We start from the raw sequence: 17,091 nt of genomic DNA, 5'->3' as shown, positions 1-17,091 counted from the left end.
AAAACAAACTTTTTGGCCAACCCAATATGATGCATCTACTGATACCTAGGACCTGCAGTATTGGGTAGTAGATCAAAACTTAAGAGTATCTAAGATCTAAATTTAGATCTGTTTGGTACCTAATATGGACTAGAACCTCTCTTAAACGGGTCTTCAAACCAGCAAAGCTATATAGTTGACTCAAACAACGTGGATTTGAACTGCACAGGTTCACTTTTACATGAGTTCTTAAAAAATAAATATAAACAGTACTATAAATGTATTTCCTCTTCCTTCTGATTTCCTTAATAATATTTTACTTTCTTTAGCTTACTTTATAAGAAAACACTGTATAATGCATGTAACATACAAAATATGTGTTAATTGATTGTTTATGTTATCCGTAAGGCTTCCAGTGAACAGTAAGCTATTAATAGTCAAGTTTTGGGGGAGTCAAAAGTTACACATGGATTTTTGACTATGTGGGGGAAGCAGGTGTCAGCCTCCCTAACCCCTACATTGTTCAAGGGTCAACTCTATTTCTTTAAACACTGTTCAGTAGTGCAGACTTTAGTTAAATGAATAGTCATTACTAGTTGTTAGATCTTAGTTACATAACTACTGTTAACCTGTTTCTTAGTCTGTGAAGTACAAATAATAATAGTGCTTAAGCATAGAATTTGGAAGATGGAGGTAATGCATACAAAATGTTATTACAATTTCTGGTCAATGATATGCAGTCAATAAATGTTAATTACCATTATTAGTTATTGTTGTAATTAATCTGAACACTATAATTGCAATCAAAAGATCTACCACATGAGAAAATCTTTTTTACTGCATTGATTTATTCATTCATTCATCAAACAATTTACTAAATGCCTATTATGTGCCAGGCACTATGATAAGTAGGCCTCATATTTCTTATCCATAAAAATGGGGGCTAATAATAGTAACAATTTCATCCCCATGGTATTATCATCAGGATTAAATGAGTGCTTTTATACAAACCTAAGGTTGTATTATAATTGCTTGCCAGCTAGATTGATTTCCCAGAGAAGAAGGCATATGTTATATTCATTCTGTTATTTCCTGGGGATCATGCAGATCATCGCAGGATAAATTACAGGCTTAGAATCATGCATAAATTGAACACTTTTCAACATAACCATGTCAAATAATCAAACTATGTGAAAATGCTTTGCACATTGTAAAGGGATGCATAAATCCAAGGTCATTAATTCCACACTCATGGAAAGAGACAACGTGGAGGTTTTCAGACTCTGTTTCCAAGAGGTCAAGATGCCAGAGATGCCTCAGAAGTGGCTGGAGTGAGGCACCTACACAAAGGGGAAGTAGATGTTCCAAACCCTCCCCCAGTACAGTTCAATTTATTTTACTTATTTCGCTGCTATAAAAAAAGGTTTGAAAGCAAGTGTTCAATTTGTGCAGTTTCTAAGCCATTGTACTTTATCCTGTGATGATCCTTGGTCCTTTGTGATACTGACTTTTCCCTTCTCCACTTGACAGACAGATGTCCTGGTCCTGAGCTGTGATCTAATAACAGATGTTGCCTTACACGAGGTTGTGGACCTGTTCAGAGCTCATGGTGCGTCACTTGCCATGTTAATGAGAAAAGGCCAAGATGGCTTAGAACCAGTTCCAGGTCAAAAGGGGAAAAAAAAAGCAGGTAAGGAAACCAAAGTTCAATTTGTTTATTGGGTTTTAATAATTATTCCTGTCACTCATACTTTCTCTTAAGAAACATTTATTGAAAACTGACTGCAGTGTAGGCACTGTGCCAGCAGTTGATGACATAAAGTCTAACGAGACACAATTGCTGACTTGAAGAGGTTTATAACTATTGATCAGATTCTATAAGGTCCAAGAGGCTTTTGTATGCAGAACAGAGTACTCAAAACTGTTTGCGCCCTGGCTGGTGTGGCTCAGTGGACTGAGTGCCGACCTGTGGACCAAAGGGTCTCTGGTTCTATTCCCAGTCAGGGCACGTGCCTGGGTTGCAGGCAAGGTCCCCAGTAGGGGGCACACAACAGGCAACCACACATTGGTGTTTCTCTCCCTCTCTTTCTTCCTCCCTTCCCCTCTTTAAAAATAAATAAATAAAATCTTCATAATTTTTTTAAAAAAACTGTTTGCATTATGTTTAAGGCTCAAATGCATATACCTAAGAAACAAAAAATTTAATTTAACATTGAATTTTTTAAAATGTTTGAAGTTTGCAAATTGATTAGAAAAGAATTAATCACACTAATTTAAGTGATTAAAATTACTATTATAAATTAGTATGATTAATTCTTTTGAATAGTGTAATCACCCTAAACAAACAAGATAGTCATTAACCATGGCTATGTCTTCTTAGTATTACAACATATTTGTCTTTATATTTTCCTAAGATTCTAGTAGTATGTTAATTTTTTTTTTTAATCTTCATAGAGATATAGTAATCTTAACAGACCAAAAAGAAAAGGACTAATACTCTGGATCACTCATAGAATTTGGGTTATTGACCAGTTGTTAATTTTAGTTAAGGCATAGTTTCTGATTGCTTTTCCCAGCATATTTCGAACCTGAGCCAGTGATTCTGTGACTGGGTTACTTTTAAAAACTGAATTTATGGCCAAAAATCTGTCAGATCACACTTTTTATACATGTAGGTTTTAGTTTTCCCTGGACTGATGTGTTTTTTCCCTGGAGTTTTCCCTGGAATGGCGAGTTTTTAAGATTTTGTTTATTCAGCATTATGTAACCCATTGTCTTGTCATTATTACATATTGCTGTAGCCTCTTACAATCACTCGAAGCTATGTATGATGCATTACTATCCTACTCTTCATAGAGCCACCTAGAGCTTTCATTTCTAGGATTTGAGTAATTAGTCTGTACTTTTAGCTCTCTTCTTTAGAGCACTTGGTTAACTTATGATTTTGGCTTATAGCATTGAAACTTCCTTCTAGTTGCTTTTTGTGACCACTGGTGCAGATCAGTTGTTGGATCCTCTTTTTACCTTATTATTATGTATAATCCTCATGTCAGTCATTCTTTTTGTTCTTGAGATATTTTCTACTTTCACAAGGTCTGGTTTGCTTACTCATAATTCCCTATATTCAGCCTTTTGGACTTACACAGATAGAAACAACTCTATATCCAGACTTTATAAACAGATGTATATTTTATAAATATAATTTTTTATATGCTTCTCTATAATAATTAAAAAATCAAGTACCCTATTAGAGTTACTCTTCTTGGTATTAGAACATTTTAGTACATTTCACATTAGCTTTTATCTCTTTAAATATCATTATAAACGCATAGCTTTTTTACAATTTTGTTTTAAATGAACTGTAACTATGGTCTGTCTGCCCATCCATTTTAAAATGTTTTGATGCTTAAGTTTTCACAGTTTGGCCAGTAGAATTTCCTTTAAGCTCACTCTTTTATTCTCTTTGAAAAAGCACGATGTAGCCCTGGCTGGTGTAGCTCAGTGAATTGAGCCCCAGCCTGGGAGCTGGAAGGTTGCAGGTTCGATTCCTGGTCAGGGCACAGGCCTTGGTGCCGGCTGGGTCTCCAGATGGGGGCATGCAGGAGGCTTGTAGATCAGTGTTCCTCTCCCTCTCTTTCTCCCTCCCTTCCCATCTTTCTAAAAATAAATAAATAAAATCTTTAAAAAAAGAACAGGAAAAGTATGATGTGTACTGGTAACGTGCTGTTTAGCTGCAGTGTAAGCTTGGCGGGCAGAGAAGCAGGAAATGGGAGGAGAGAGGAAACAGGAATCATATTAAAGAGTTTGAACTTTATCCGGAAAACAGTGAAGAGTTACTGAGGAATTTTAACAAGAGAATGTCATAATTAGATTTGGGTTTTAAAAGGATTTTTTCAGCCCTGCCTTGTGTGACTCGGTTTGTCGTCATCCCACAAGGCAAGAGGTTGCTGGTTAGATTCCCTGCTGGAGCACAGGCCTGGGTTGTGGGTTCAGTCCCTGGTCGGGGCCGTGTGAGAGGCAGCCAATCAATGTTGCTCTCCTGCATCAATGTCTCTCTCCCTCCCTTCCCCTCCTTCTAAAAATAAATAAGTCTTTTTTAAAAAAGATTTTTCATCCTTAATGTGAAATTTTGAACTTCTCATTTTCTGTATTTTATTATATTTGAAGACAGGTTCACCTAAATATCTGAGTTTTTAATTCCCCCCATGGATACTATGCATTTTAGTGATAAGTGCTTTTTAAAAGAATATTAAATTTCTCAAACTATACATTTGCTCTGCTTCTTGGCTGCTATTGTGTGCCAGAATAGCCAGCAGTCCCCTCTTTCCCATAGTTTGTTTAATAGTCTAGATCCCCTAGGTCCAAGGTTTTCAAATCACCAATCACTGACATACAGAACGGCTATGGCTTGATGTTTCAGGAGCCACCTCTCCCCACCTGGCCACTTTCTTCTCAGCATTTTTGTAGGAGACGTAGATGCTGAGGACTGAAGGATCAAATCATGTTGGAATTTGGGGGGCTGGTTTTTTTCTCCTGCAAGTCATTACACATGTTGTTATTTGCCTGAAATGCTCTCTGTCCCCTCTCCTCCCACAACATATGCACTCTGAATCCAGTTTATTCTCTGAGAGAGGCCTGCCTTGACCCTCTAATGTGAAATTAAATCCTCTTGTTTGACTACATGTGGTAGCCCCGCCCTCTTATTTACTCCCTCCTCTACTGGACTGTAAGCTCTGTGAGAGCAGGGTCATGTCTGTTTGTTCATTTTTATCCCCACATCTGGCCCAGGTATGGCCCATGGTGAGCAGTTAGTAGATATTATTGAATGGTTGAGGGTCTGCCTGTGAAGGCAGCTCTTACTGCCCCCCAGGTCAGAGAAAGTAGATTAAGCCCTCGAACTTCAAATTGTAGGACTGTGAGTCTGAGCAGTAGTTTGGTTCTTGCATGGGTATTATAAGAGCATGAATTTATAATGATTTTTTAGACTGATACTACATTGTCTATTTATTTATATTTAGAAATGTTTTCAAGATTTTGAAAACATGCTGCAGCATGGCTGTTAAGAGCACAGGCTCTCGAGTTCAGATTGTGAAAGTTTCAATGCCCCAATGCAGTGTGATACTGGACAAATTATCTAACCATCCTGAGCTTCATTTTCTTTAGCTGTAAAGTGCAACTGAATCCTTTCAGGATTCCTTTGTGAGAAATAAGATGTTTGTAAAGCATTCTGTTTACTCCTTGAAACATAGTAGTTGCTTAAAAAATTGTTGTTGCTATTCCCATCATCATTAGGAATGTTATCATTATCATTTTCACATATATTTTAGAAATACCTCTATGGGAAGTAATTGGTCCTGTTACTAGCCTAACAAATCACATCCATCCACTTATTTATTTATTCATTTATTCATTCATTCATTTAAGATTTTATTTATTTCTTTTTAGAGAGGGGGGAGGGAGGGAAAAAGAAAGGGAAAGAAACATTGAAATGCGAGAGATACATTGATCGGTTGCCTCTCACACACCCACAAATGGGGGCCTGGCCCTCAACCCAGGTGTGTGCCCTGACTGGGAGTCATACCGCTGATACCAGCGGCCATATCAGCGACCTGGCACTCAATCCACTGAGCCACGCCAGCCAGGGCTACGTTGTTTTTAAAGGGGATTTTTAAATATTTTATGTAAAGTGGCAATCCTTTAAAGACCACCAGATATCAAAATGTTTTTGTTCGCATAATAGCTTTTAAGTCTGTAGGGAAACTAACAGTGGCAGCCTGAAGTGTCTAGACAAGCCTCATTGGAAGGACCACATGTAACTTTCACTGGTGATTCAAAAAGGCTTTTTTAGGTACCAACTTCTCAGAGGAAAATTGGATGACTTAGAGGTGTAAGAGGGACCCAGAAACCCAGCGAAGCTGTGCAGGGAAATGGGGTACATAAGCTCTGGCAGATCCTATTTACTGAGTTTTGCAGCATTGGGTACCATAACTGAAATATAAAATCTGCCACTTGTCGTATTCAGCCATTGTTCTACCATCGCTTAATATTACTTATTGAGCAAGTGGGTCAAGAGATCAATTTAACACAGTTACTTGGTATGTGTTATGACAAGCACAGAACTAAGTACCAAGGCCCATATAAGTGAAAAAAAAAGAAAAAGAAAAGAAAACATATCCCTACCCTAAAGGGTAGACAGACAAATGTTCATTATACCCTCCCTAATCATAGGGCATTTTGAGAAATCTCATATATGCAATCTTTTAAAAATCCTCATCCAAGGATTTTGGGGTTTATTGATTTGGGGTGGGGGGAGGCGAGAAACATCGACATGAGAGAGAAACATCAAGGGGTTGTCTCCCATATGTGCCCTAACCGGGGATTGAACCCACAACCTTTTGGTGTATGGGACAATGCTCCAACCGACTGAGCCACCTGGCCAAGGCCTCATATATGTAATTTTGTAGTCATAAAAGTCAAACAGTAAAAATAACATATTATACAAAGAGAACATCAGTGTATATCAGAGTATAGTATCAGATACTATAATACGTATCTCTCTTTAACTTGCAATGATGTATAAAAATCATTAATTCCCATTTACCATCTCTTGCTTGTTAAAAACTTCTAGATTTCCTTTTTTCCTCCATTTTGATGAGAACGTAGTATATTTATTTTGCTTTATCGTAGATAACGTTTATGAAGGGGCTTATCTTTTTGGTATGTTCCTCTGTGCAAATGTTTTATGCTATTATGATTTTATGACACAAATTATTGACTGTTATCTCTGCAGTAGCACAGTGTCTCTTGGGATATTTGAAATGGAAAAATTCTAGAAAACTTTTCTTTAACCCAGTTTACTGTAGCAGTATTTCTCAACTTCCTCTCCAGTTTTCAGAGTTATATACCGGTACTCTGATCCAGGCTGGCATCAGTATATATATTAGTGCACTTCTGGAAAACACGGGTGAAGGCTGTCACATGGCTATCACCTCTCAGTCAACTTCACTCTGCACTAAACAAATGCTGGCAGGCGGTTCTGAGCCTAGGCTTCTTTTGCTTCGGCTCCCTTTGTTTTTCTCAGAGCTGTCCTGCACAAAACAAACAAACAAACAAAAAATCTTCTGCTCCTGCTTGTGCTTCTGCTTGATGTATTTTTTCTTCTCAATTCCCACTCTCTCCCCTGCCCTTTTTTTCTAATTATATCCAACAGAAGTGACTTGAAATCCCTGCATATTCAAAACTGACATTCTCGTGATTGAGGAAACAGTATACAGAAGAAAGTCCAAATGTGCCTAGAACCCATCAGTCACAATGTCATAAGTACAATAATAGCATGTGCAAAATACAGGGAACAATTTAATAGCTCAGTTACAGGGAAATATATTTTAAAACACGGTGTTTGAAAAGAAGAAGGTGAGTAATTTACTTACGTGCAAACAGGGTAGTGGATATGAAATCCGATCCCTGACCTACAAGTCCATTACATGTCGGTATAGTCATTGCATTTAGGACAATATATATGTAAAATCTATGCTAAGCCCTCTATGGGAAACAGAGATAATCAAGATTTGCTCTTAAGCCAAAATCCAGTGAATGGACCTTGATGGTTTTGTTATTTGCCAAGTTTTTATATCCATTTATGGCCTAATAGCATGTTGTGGATAGTTGCCCAAGGTCACATCAGTGGTAAGTGGCAAAAACAGAACTTGAACCCATGACTTCTGACTCCATAGCCTGGGCTTTCTTTTTTTAAATTTAGTTTTCATTTTTACCAGGGTTTTATATGTCCATACTTTAAAGAGTGAGGCAATAATCCAAGACTTTCTCACAAGGATGAAATCAAGGTGTCATCCAGAGCTGGGGTCTCATCTGAAGGCTCAACTAGGAAGGGATTTCTCCTAAGCTTACTTGTTTATTGGCAAAATTTCAGTTCCCTAAGGATGGTTGGACTGAGAATCTCAGTTTTTAGCTAGCTGTTAGCTAGAAGCTGTCCTCATTTTTTAAAAAATCAGCTCTGGCTGGTGTGACTCAGTGGACTGAGTGCCAGCCAGCGAACCAAAGGGTCGCCAGTGCAATTCCCAGTCAGCACATGCGTGGGTTGCAGGCCAGGCCCCCACTTGAGGGCGTGTGAGAGGCCAGCGATTGATGTATCTCTCACACATTGATGTTCTCTCCCTCTCTCTCCCTTCCCCTTGTGCTAAAAGTAGATAAACCAAATCTTTAAAATAAAAAATAAAAAATCACTGCAGCCTCTCTCCACATAGCAACTTGCTTTATCAAAGCCAGCAAGGAGAGAACCCTCTACCAAGACAGCAGTTACAAATGACCTAATCATGAAAGTAACACCTCATCACTTTTGCCATATTCTTTTGATTAGGAGCAAGTCACTCGGCCTGCCCATACTCAAGGGAAGAGGATTCAGAAGGGTGTGAATATCAGGAGGCAACTATTCTTAGAGCTTGCCCACCATAGCTGGACTCGCTAATATGTTTAGGGCCTCAGCTGTGACAGCTGAGTTTCTCTTTCCTTCTAGTCTCTTATCACGCAGGAGGCCAGCCTAGGCTTGTTCACATGGCAGCAGCAGCAGGTTATAACCATATGTGAAGAAACTACAAGGTCTCTTGAAGCCTAAACTCAGAACTCACACTGTGTCACTTCTTCTGCATTCTTTAGTCAAAGCTAGTTGCTAGGCCAGGCTAGATCTAGATATAAAGGACAGGCAACGAAAGCTAACCGCTTTTTTCTTTTTTCCCTGTGAGCAGTTTTTTTCCTTTAAAAATTGTTGTGGTGAAATATACATAACAAAATTTACCACCGTTATTTACGTGTATAGTTTAGTGATGCTAAACGCATTTATAATGTCGTACAACAATCACTACCATCCATCTTCATAACTTTTTTCATCTTGTAAAGCTGACATTCTATACCCATTAAACAATAACTCCCTATTTTCCCCTCCTTTGCAGCCTCTCTATCTGTTAAACAATAACTCACCATTTTCCCCTCCCTCCCTTTCTGCTTTCTGTGTGATTTTGACTACTTTAAGTACCATGTATAAGTAAAACCATACAGGATTTGTTCTGTTTTGTTTTTTGTCACTGACTTATTTCATTTAGTATAGTGTCCTCAGAGTTCATTGTTGTAGCATATCGCAGAATGTCCTTCCTTTTTAAGGCTGAATAATATTGTATGTGTCTACATTTTGCTTATCCATTAATCCATCAATGTACACTTGGGTTGCCTCCACATTTTAGCTATTGTGAATAATTCTGCTCTGAGCATAGGTGTACAAATACCTCTTCAAAATCTTGCTTTTGCCCTGGCTGGTGTGGCTCAGTGGATTGAGCGTTGGCCTGCAAACCAAAGGGTTCCTGGTTTGATTCCCAGTCAGGGCACATGCCTGAGTTGCGGGTCAGGTCCCCAGTTGGGAGTGTGCGAGAGGCAACCACACATTGATGTTTCTCTCCCTCCCTTCCCCTGTCTAAAAACAAATACATAAAAATTTTTAAAGAAACAAAACAAAAAAACCACTGCTTTCATTTCTTTTGGGTGCATACCCAAAGTAGTATTGCTGGATCATATGGTTAATTTTATTTTTAATTTTTTGAGGACCCACCATACTGTTTTCCCACCATACTATTTACCATTTTACATTCTAGAACTTCCTTTAAGGGAAGCAGTGCAACAAATTCGTTATCCTTTTAAGTCTACCATATACACTAATAGTTTTGATTTGCTAGTATTTTGTTTGGAATCCTGTATTTATATGAAAAGTGAAAATGCCTGTCATTTTCCTTTCTCATCACATCTTTGTCTAGTTATGGCATCAGGATCACGCTGGTCTCAAAATGAGGTGGAATTCCCACTCCAAACATAACGCCTGTCACGGGGGGGTGCACAAAGATATTTATTAGTTGAGTGAATGAATGGATAAGTAAATGACTATAAAGGAAACGGGTGAAAGAAGGAGAAAAAATATCAATAGTTGAATATGACAGAATTTTTTAAATATGGAACTTCATAGTTTTAACTGCTTTCTTAACCTTATTTGTGTGGTCTTCCTTTATACAATGAACATTCTAATGTTACTTGCTCTGCTCTCAAAGTGGAATTCACTTTGTTAAAGCAAAACAGAAACCTTTCCAAGTCCCTATAATTTGTATCATATTCTGAGGTCCCAGTTACTATGGTAGCTACAAAGAAGCAAATACAAGAAGTGGGACCTGAGAGTGAGGGGAATGTGACTGAAGTGCACCATAACTAAAAAATTGACTTGTTGAAAATTATTGCTCCCAGGACATTCAGTAATTCAAGGTTTTTGTGGGCCTGAGGACTTGGACAGGGTAAGCACTACAGATCATATCCAAAAATAACATCTCTGTGTTTCTTTTTAAAATATTGGCTCATAATCAGACCTCTGCAGACTCGATGTTCTCAAGTTTCCATGTAATGGATGAATGAATTGATATATATCAAAGCTACTCTGTGGCATTTGAAATTCTCCTCACTTTTTTGCTTTGATTGAAAATCTCTGTAAAACTTAATTTCAAATTGGCATATTTACCCTTCCTTCTTTGGAGTTTACCAATCTTAGATTTTGAAAAGAATAACATATAACTTTTCACGATGGCTTCTCCCTATTCAGATTCAGACACTGCGTATGATCAGATGACCAGAAACCATCCGAAGAAATGAATGCTTTAGCCGCTGAGCTAAACACATTACACACTTCAGTAACACATTTGGTTCTGGGTATAGAGGCCTGAGGCCGACAGGGAAGCATATTCAATTATGTGGAAGTCATCGCCTGTCAGTAGGAGACAGATCAATTCATCTTTAGAGATGATATTTTTCCTCAAGTTCAACTTTCACTTTCTCCTTCCAAAGAGGTATTAAATCATAGCTGTATTTGATCTTTGTGAGAATCAGCTAAGAGCATTATTACCTTATTTAGTCCTTAGAACAAGCTTATGGTTATCCCCGTTTTACAGACGAAACGGAGGAACAGAGAGGTTTAGCGTCTTGCTTACAGAGATGCAACTAGTAAGTGGTATTCATACCCAAGTGGTCTGGCCTCAAAGGCTCTCTTCTTACCTATATGCAGTGCTGCCTCTGTGAAAATGCTTTTGTTAGCCATAGAGAAAGACTATGAATATCTGAGCGCATTTTGTTCAGTGGCCAAAAATGGTTGCCTCTGATGAGCTTATAACGTGGTTGGGGCAAAGAAATATACCCCAGAAAAGAGCAATAATAGGACAGCCTGCAAGATCACCATCTATCAGGTAACTGTACCTTTCGTAAATGTGTACCTTGTTTTCTTTGAGTGTACCCATAAACAGCATAAAATGTAGGGCACAGTAGACATGCAGTTAGTGTTGGCTGAATGTAGATGTCCTTAAATAATGTTCTTCCCATTTCACAGTGAGCAGACCTAGGTCATTATTTTCAAAGAAAGGATTCCTTGCACTTTCTCTTTCTTTTTTTTAAATTTTTTTAAAAAGATTTTATTTATTTATTTTTAGAGAGAGGGAGGGAGGGAGAAAGAGAGGGAAAGAAGCATTAATGTGTGAGAGAAACATCTACTCACACACCCTCGACAGGGGGCCTGGCTTTCAGAGCATGCATGTGCCCTGACAGGGAATCAAACCCGTGACTTTTTGGTTTGTAGGATAACATCCAGCCCACTGAGCCACACCAGTCAGAGCTGTACTTTCTGTGCCAGGCATTGGGCCTGTGATTCATCCACTTAGTATCTTACTACCCCTTAGTCTCTTGACTGCCCCTCTTTTTTTAAACTTTTTATTTATTTTTTTACTTTTTACAAATAAAAATTACATATATTTAAGGTGTACAAGGTAATATTTTGATATATGTAGACATTGTGATTACCACAGTCAAACTATTTACCATATCCATCACCTTAACTTTTTAAAAAATAATATCAAATTTATAAAATGGTTACAAGAATAGTATAAAGAACTTATATATCCTTCACCCAGATTCCCCTAATGTTAATACTTGCTTTATCATTCTCTCTCTTATAATATACATTCAGTATATACCATACACATATACAGTGTACACATAATTATTATTTTTCTGAGCTATTTGAGAATAAAGTACAGGCATCATTCCCTTTGCCTTTAAAAACACAAATATAAATCCTTTCCCCTCACCTTCCACCCTCCTGCTGAAAATGGACAGTCACTTAAAATAGGAAATTACATTGACACGAAACTTTAATCTACAGAACTTATTCAAAATTCACAGTTAGCCTAATAATATCCTTTAAAGCAATAAAAAAATTTTTTGACTACCTGTCTTTTAAACATTGTAATGAGTATGTACTACACAACACTCAGTCTTGTATTTGGTTCGGAGAGAAATGTGAGCAGGTACCCTGTTCCCTGACTTAGTCATACAGGCAGGGCAAATGTCTTTGTTTGATTTTCCTTCTTTTGTGTGATTCAGTGGAGCAGCGTGACTTCATTGGAGTGGACAGCACAGGAAAGAGGCTGCTCTTTATGGTTAATGAAGCGGACTTGGATGAAGAGCTGGTCATTAAGGGATCCATCCTGCAGAAGTAAGCCCTAGGGTTTTTCTTCTTGGCAATTCTTCTTGTCTTAAAACAAAATAAAACCACCCAGTGGATGGGAAAGAGGGAATGAAAACTAGATTATACTGTGTGAAATTAACAAAAGTATGTGAATGTTTTCCCTTGAGAGAGAATGGAGGCTTTTCTCCACCACACAAGCGTAGCTTTTCCCGGTGTCTTCTGTTGCCAAGGTAGAGTCGAATCCTGCATTGGAGTGCGGCGGAACATAAAATGTACTGTCTTAACCATTTTTAAGTGGACGTTTCAGTAGTGTTAAGCATTTTCACATTATTGTGAAACAGATCTCCAGAACTTTTTCATCTTGTAATTTTAAAGTTCTGTGTCTATTAACAACTGTCCTTCCCTCCTCAGCCCCTGCTAAATACCATTCAATTTCCTGTTTCTGTGGTTCTGACTACTTTAGATACTTCATATAAGTGGAATCATAAAGTATTTGTCTTTTTGTGACTGACTTCCTTTACTTTTTGTAATTCTCTCAAAGTTCATCTATGTTGTAGCATGTGTGAGAACTTCCTTTTTAAGGCTGCATAACATTCTATGTATCTATCTATGTCTATACAACATTTTAAAAATATTTTAAGTATTTTTTTTATTTTTCGATTACAGTTGATGTACAATAGTATATTACTTTCAGGCGTACAACCCAGTGATTAAACACTTATGTAACTTACAAAGTGATCGCCTTGACAAGCCTAGTACCCATTTGACACCACACATACTTACTAAAATATTGTTGACTATATTCCCTGTGCTGTCCTCTATATCCCTGTGACTCTTCTATAACTGCCAATTTGTAATGCTTAATTCTGTCACCTTCTTCACCCATTCCTCTAATGCCCCTCCCATCTGCCAACCGTCAAAATGTTCTCTGTATCTATGAGTCTGTTTCTGTTCTGCTTGTCCGTTTATTTTGTCATTTACAGTCCATGTATATAAGTGAAATAACCTGGCATTTGTCTTTCTCTGTCTGATTTATTTCACTAGCACAGTGCCTTCTGGGTCCATCCATGTTGTTGCAGACGGCAAGGTTTCTTTGATCTTTTTTAATGGCTGAGTCATATTCCGTTGTATGTATGCACCACTTCTTTATCCATTTATCTATTGATGGACACTTAGGTGGCCTCCATATCCTGGTTATTGTAAATATGCAATGAACATATGGATACATATGATTTAGTGTTTGGGTTTCTTCAGATAAATACACAGAAGTGGAATTGCTGGGTCCTTCTTTATCTCTTGTATAGCCCTTGTTTTAAAGTCTGGTTTGCCTGGTGTAAGTATTGCTAACCCAGATTTTTTTTTTAATTTCTATTTTCATGAAATATCTTTTTCTATTCCTTTACTTTCAGTCTGTGTGTGTCTTTTGATCTGAAATGAGTCTCTTGTACACAGCATATGTAAGGGACTTACTTTGTTATCCAAGTAGTCACTGTATGTCTTTTGATTGGAGCATTTAATCCATTCTGATTTGGATATGTACTTATTGCCACTTTATTATTCATATTTTTAATCTTTTTTCTTTACTTTTTTAAAAAAGATTTTATTCATTTTTCAGAGAGAGGGCAAGGGAGGGAGAAAGAGAGGGAGAGACACATCGATGTGCAAGAGAAACATCAGTTGGCTCCCTCTCACACACCCCCAACCAGGTCGGGACCTGGCCCACAACCCAGGCATGTGCCCTGACTGGGAATCAAACCAGCAACTCTCTGGTTCACAGGCCACTGAGCCATACCACTCAGGGCATTGATCTTTTTTTCTTCTTCTTCTAAAGGAAGACTCCTGAACTTCCCTGTAATACAGGTTTGGTGCTGATGAACTCCTTTGGCTTTTTCGTTTTCTTTTTTTTTTTAAGTATATTTTATTGAATATGCTATTATAGTTGTCCCATTTTTTCTCTCCTTTATTTCCTTCTGCCCTGCACCCTACCTCCCTTCAGCATTCCCCCCCTTAGTTCATGTGTATGGGGCGTGCATGTAAGTTCTTTGGCTTCTCCATTTCCTATACTATTCCTAACCTCCCCTGTCTATTTTGTACCTACCAATTATGCTTTTTATTCTCTGTACCTTTTCCCCCATTCTCCCCACCCTCCCCGCTATAATCCTCCATGTGATCTCCATTTCTGCGATTCTGAGCCTGTAATAGTTGTTTGCTTAGTTTGTTTTTGTTTTTGGTTTTTTTAGGTTCAGTTGTTAATAGTTGTGAGTTTGTTGTCATTTTACTGTTCATAGTTTTGATCTTCTTCTTTTTCTTACATAAGTCTCTTTAACATTTCATATAATAATGAGGGCTTGGTGATGATGAACTCCTTTAACTTGAAACACTTAATTAAAGTGCTTCAAGGGAAGCACTTTATCTACCCTTCCATTCTAAATGAAAGCTTTGCTACATAGAGTAATCTTGGATGTAGGTCCTTGCCTTTCATGACTTCAAATACTTCTTTCCAGCCCCTTCTTGCCTGCAAGGTTTCTTTTGAGAAATCAGCTGATAGCCTTATGGGAACTCATTTGTAGGTAACTGTCCTCTTTTCTCTTGCTGCTTTTAAGATTCTCTCCTCATCTTTGATCTTAGGTAATGTAATTATGATGTGTCTTGGTGTGCTCCTCTTTGGGTCCAACTTCTTTGGGACTCTCTGTGCTTCCTGGACTTGCATGTCTATTTCCTTTGCCAGATTGGGGAAGTTCTCCTTCATTATTTTTCCAACTAAGTTTTCAATTTCTTGCTCTTCCTCTTCTCCTTCTGGCACCCCTGTGGTTCAGATGTGGAACATTTGAAGTTGTCTCAGAGGTTCCTAAGCCTCTCCTCATTTTTTTGAATTGTTTCTTCATTCTGTTCTGGCTGAATGTTTATTTCTTCCTTTTGTTCCAAATCATTGACTTGAATCCCGGCTTCCTTCTCTTCACTGTTGGCTCCATTTACATTTTTCTCTATTTCATTTTGCATAGCCTTCACACTACTTCCTTTATTTTGCGACCGTATTCAACCATTTCTGTGAGCATCATGATTACTAGTGTTTTGAAGTCTACATCTGATAGGTTGGCTATCTCCTCCGCTTATTTAGTTCTTTTTCTGGAGTTTTGATCTGTTCTTTCACTTGAACCATATTTCTGTTGTCTCTGCACACCTGTTACATTGTTAGAAGTGGAGTCTTAAGTATTCACCAGGGTAGGGCAACCCACTTCTCTGCATTGTGGTGCCATATGTGGGGGAGGGGTCAGAGAGGGAACAATGCCACTTGCTTGGCCCTTGCCCTGCTTTCAAGAGACTGGCAGTTTCTCCAGCTGCCACAACCTGCACAGATTTTTATAGCCAGAGGTTCTGAGGCTTTATTTGGCCTGCACTGGAATCCTGGGTTGCTTGGTCTGTCTCACGCCCCAGTTGTTCCTCCCAGTTTATCCACATGCAAATGTGGGACAGCCCCACCCACCTGCCACCACCTTGCCATGTGTCCTCTCAGCCCAGACTACCTGTCTCTGCCCCTCCTGCCAGTCTGGATGAATGTTTCTTCTTTAACTCCTTGATTGTCAGACTTCCATACAGTTTGGTTGTCTGGCAGTTCTGGTTGTTTTTTCTTTTCAAATTGGTTGTCTCCTTCTTTTGGTTGTGCAAGGAGGTGAAGCATATCTACCTACGCCTCCGTCTTAGCCAATCCTTTGGCTTTTTCTCATCCAACAAGCTGTTTATCTGTCCTTTGATCCTAAATGATAGCCTTTCTGGGTAGAATAATTTTGGTTTTAGGTCCTTGCTTTTCATCACTTGGAATATTTCCTGCCAATCTCTTATGTCCTGCAGTTTCTATTGAGAAATCAGTTGACAGTGTTATGGGAGCCTCCCTATAGGTTGTTTGCTGCTTTTAAGATTCTTCGTCTTTAACTTCAGGTACTTTAATTATGATGTGCCTTCATGTGGGCCTCATTGCGTCCATCCTGTTTGGGACTCTCTGCACTTCCTGAACTTACATGTGTATTTCATTTACCAGGTTAGGGAAGTATGTTGTCACTTTTTAGCATAGGTTTTCAGTTTTTTGCTCTCTCTGTCTTCTCCTCCCAACTCCTCCATTATATAAATGTTGATACACTTGAAGTTCTCCCAGAAGCTCCTTACACTATCCTAATTTTATTGGATTCTTTTTTTTCTTTTTGCAATTCTGATTGGGTGTTTTCTGCTTCTTTATCTTTCAAATTGCTGATTTGATCCTCTGCTTCTCTACTGTTGATTCCCTATAATGTATTCTTCATTTTAGTTACCATATTCTTCATTTTTGACTTTCTTTTTGTGTTTTCTAACTCCATTTTTATGTTTCCTATTTCTCCGTTGAAGCTGTCACTGAGATCACTGAGCATCCTTACACTCAGTGTTTTGAACTCTACATCTGAGAGAGAGTTTGTCTCCAATTGCTTATTTCTTTTTCTGGAGTTTTATTCTTTTCTTTCATTTGGGACATGTTTTTTTGTCTCCTCATTTTGGCTGCCTCTGTGTGTTTGTTTCTGTGTATTAGG

At 38.2% G+C, this 17,091-nt stretch overlaps 1 protein-coding gene across 2 annotated transcripts in view; it reads left to right on the top strand.

Annotated features, from left to right (window-relative positions):
• EIF2B3 (eukaryotic translation initiation factor 2B subunit gamma) overlaps positions 1 to 17,091 on the top strand; it is a 105,623-nt gene that overhangs the window by 32,134 nt on the left and 56,398 nt on the right. For both annotated transcript variants that reach the window (XM_024571117.4, XM_024571116.4), the window contains exons 4-5: positions 1,510 to 1,669; positions 12,451 to 12,562. In XM_024571117.4, coding sequence (XP_024426885.2) covers positions 1,510 to 1,669; positions 12,451 to 12,562 — 272 coding nt within the window. The remainder of the gene's footprint in view (positions 1 to 1,509; positions 1,670 to 12,450; positions 12,563 to 17,091) is intronic.

The sequence above is a fragment of the Desmodus rotundus genome, chromosome 3 (genome assembly GCF_022682495.2).
Source record: "Desmodus rotundus isolate HL8 chromosome 3, HLdesRot8A.1, whole genome shotgun sequence".
NCBI lineage: Eukaryota > Metazoa > Chordata > Mammalia > Chiroptera > Phyllostomidae > Desmodus > Desmodus rotundus.
Note: the sequence above shows the minus strand (reverse complement) of the source record. Positions and strands in the feature narration are given on the sequence as shown.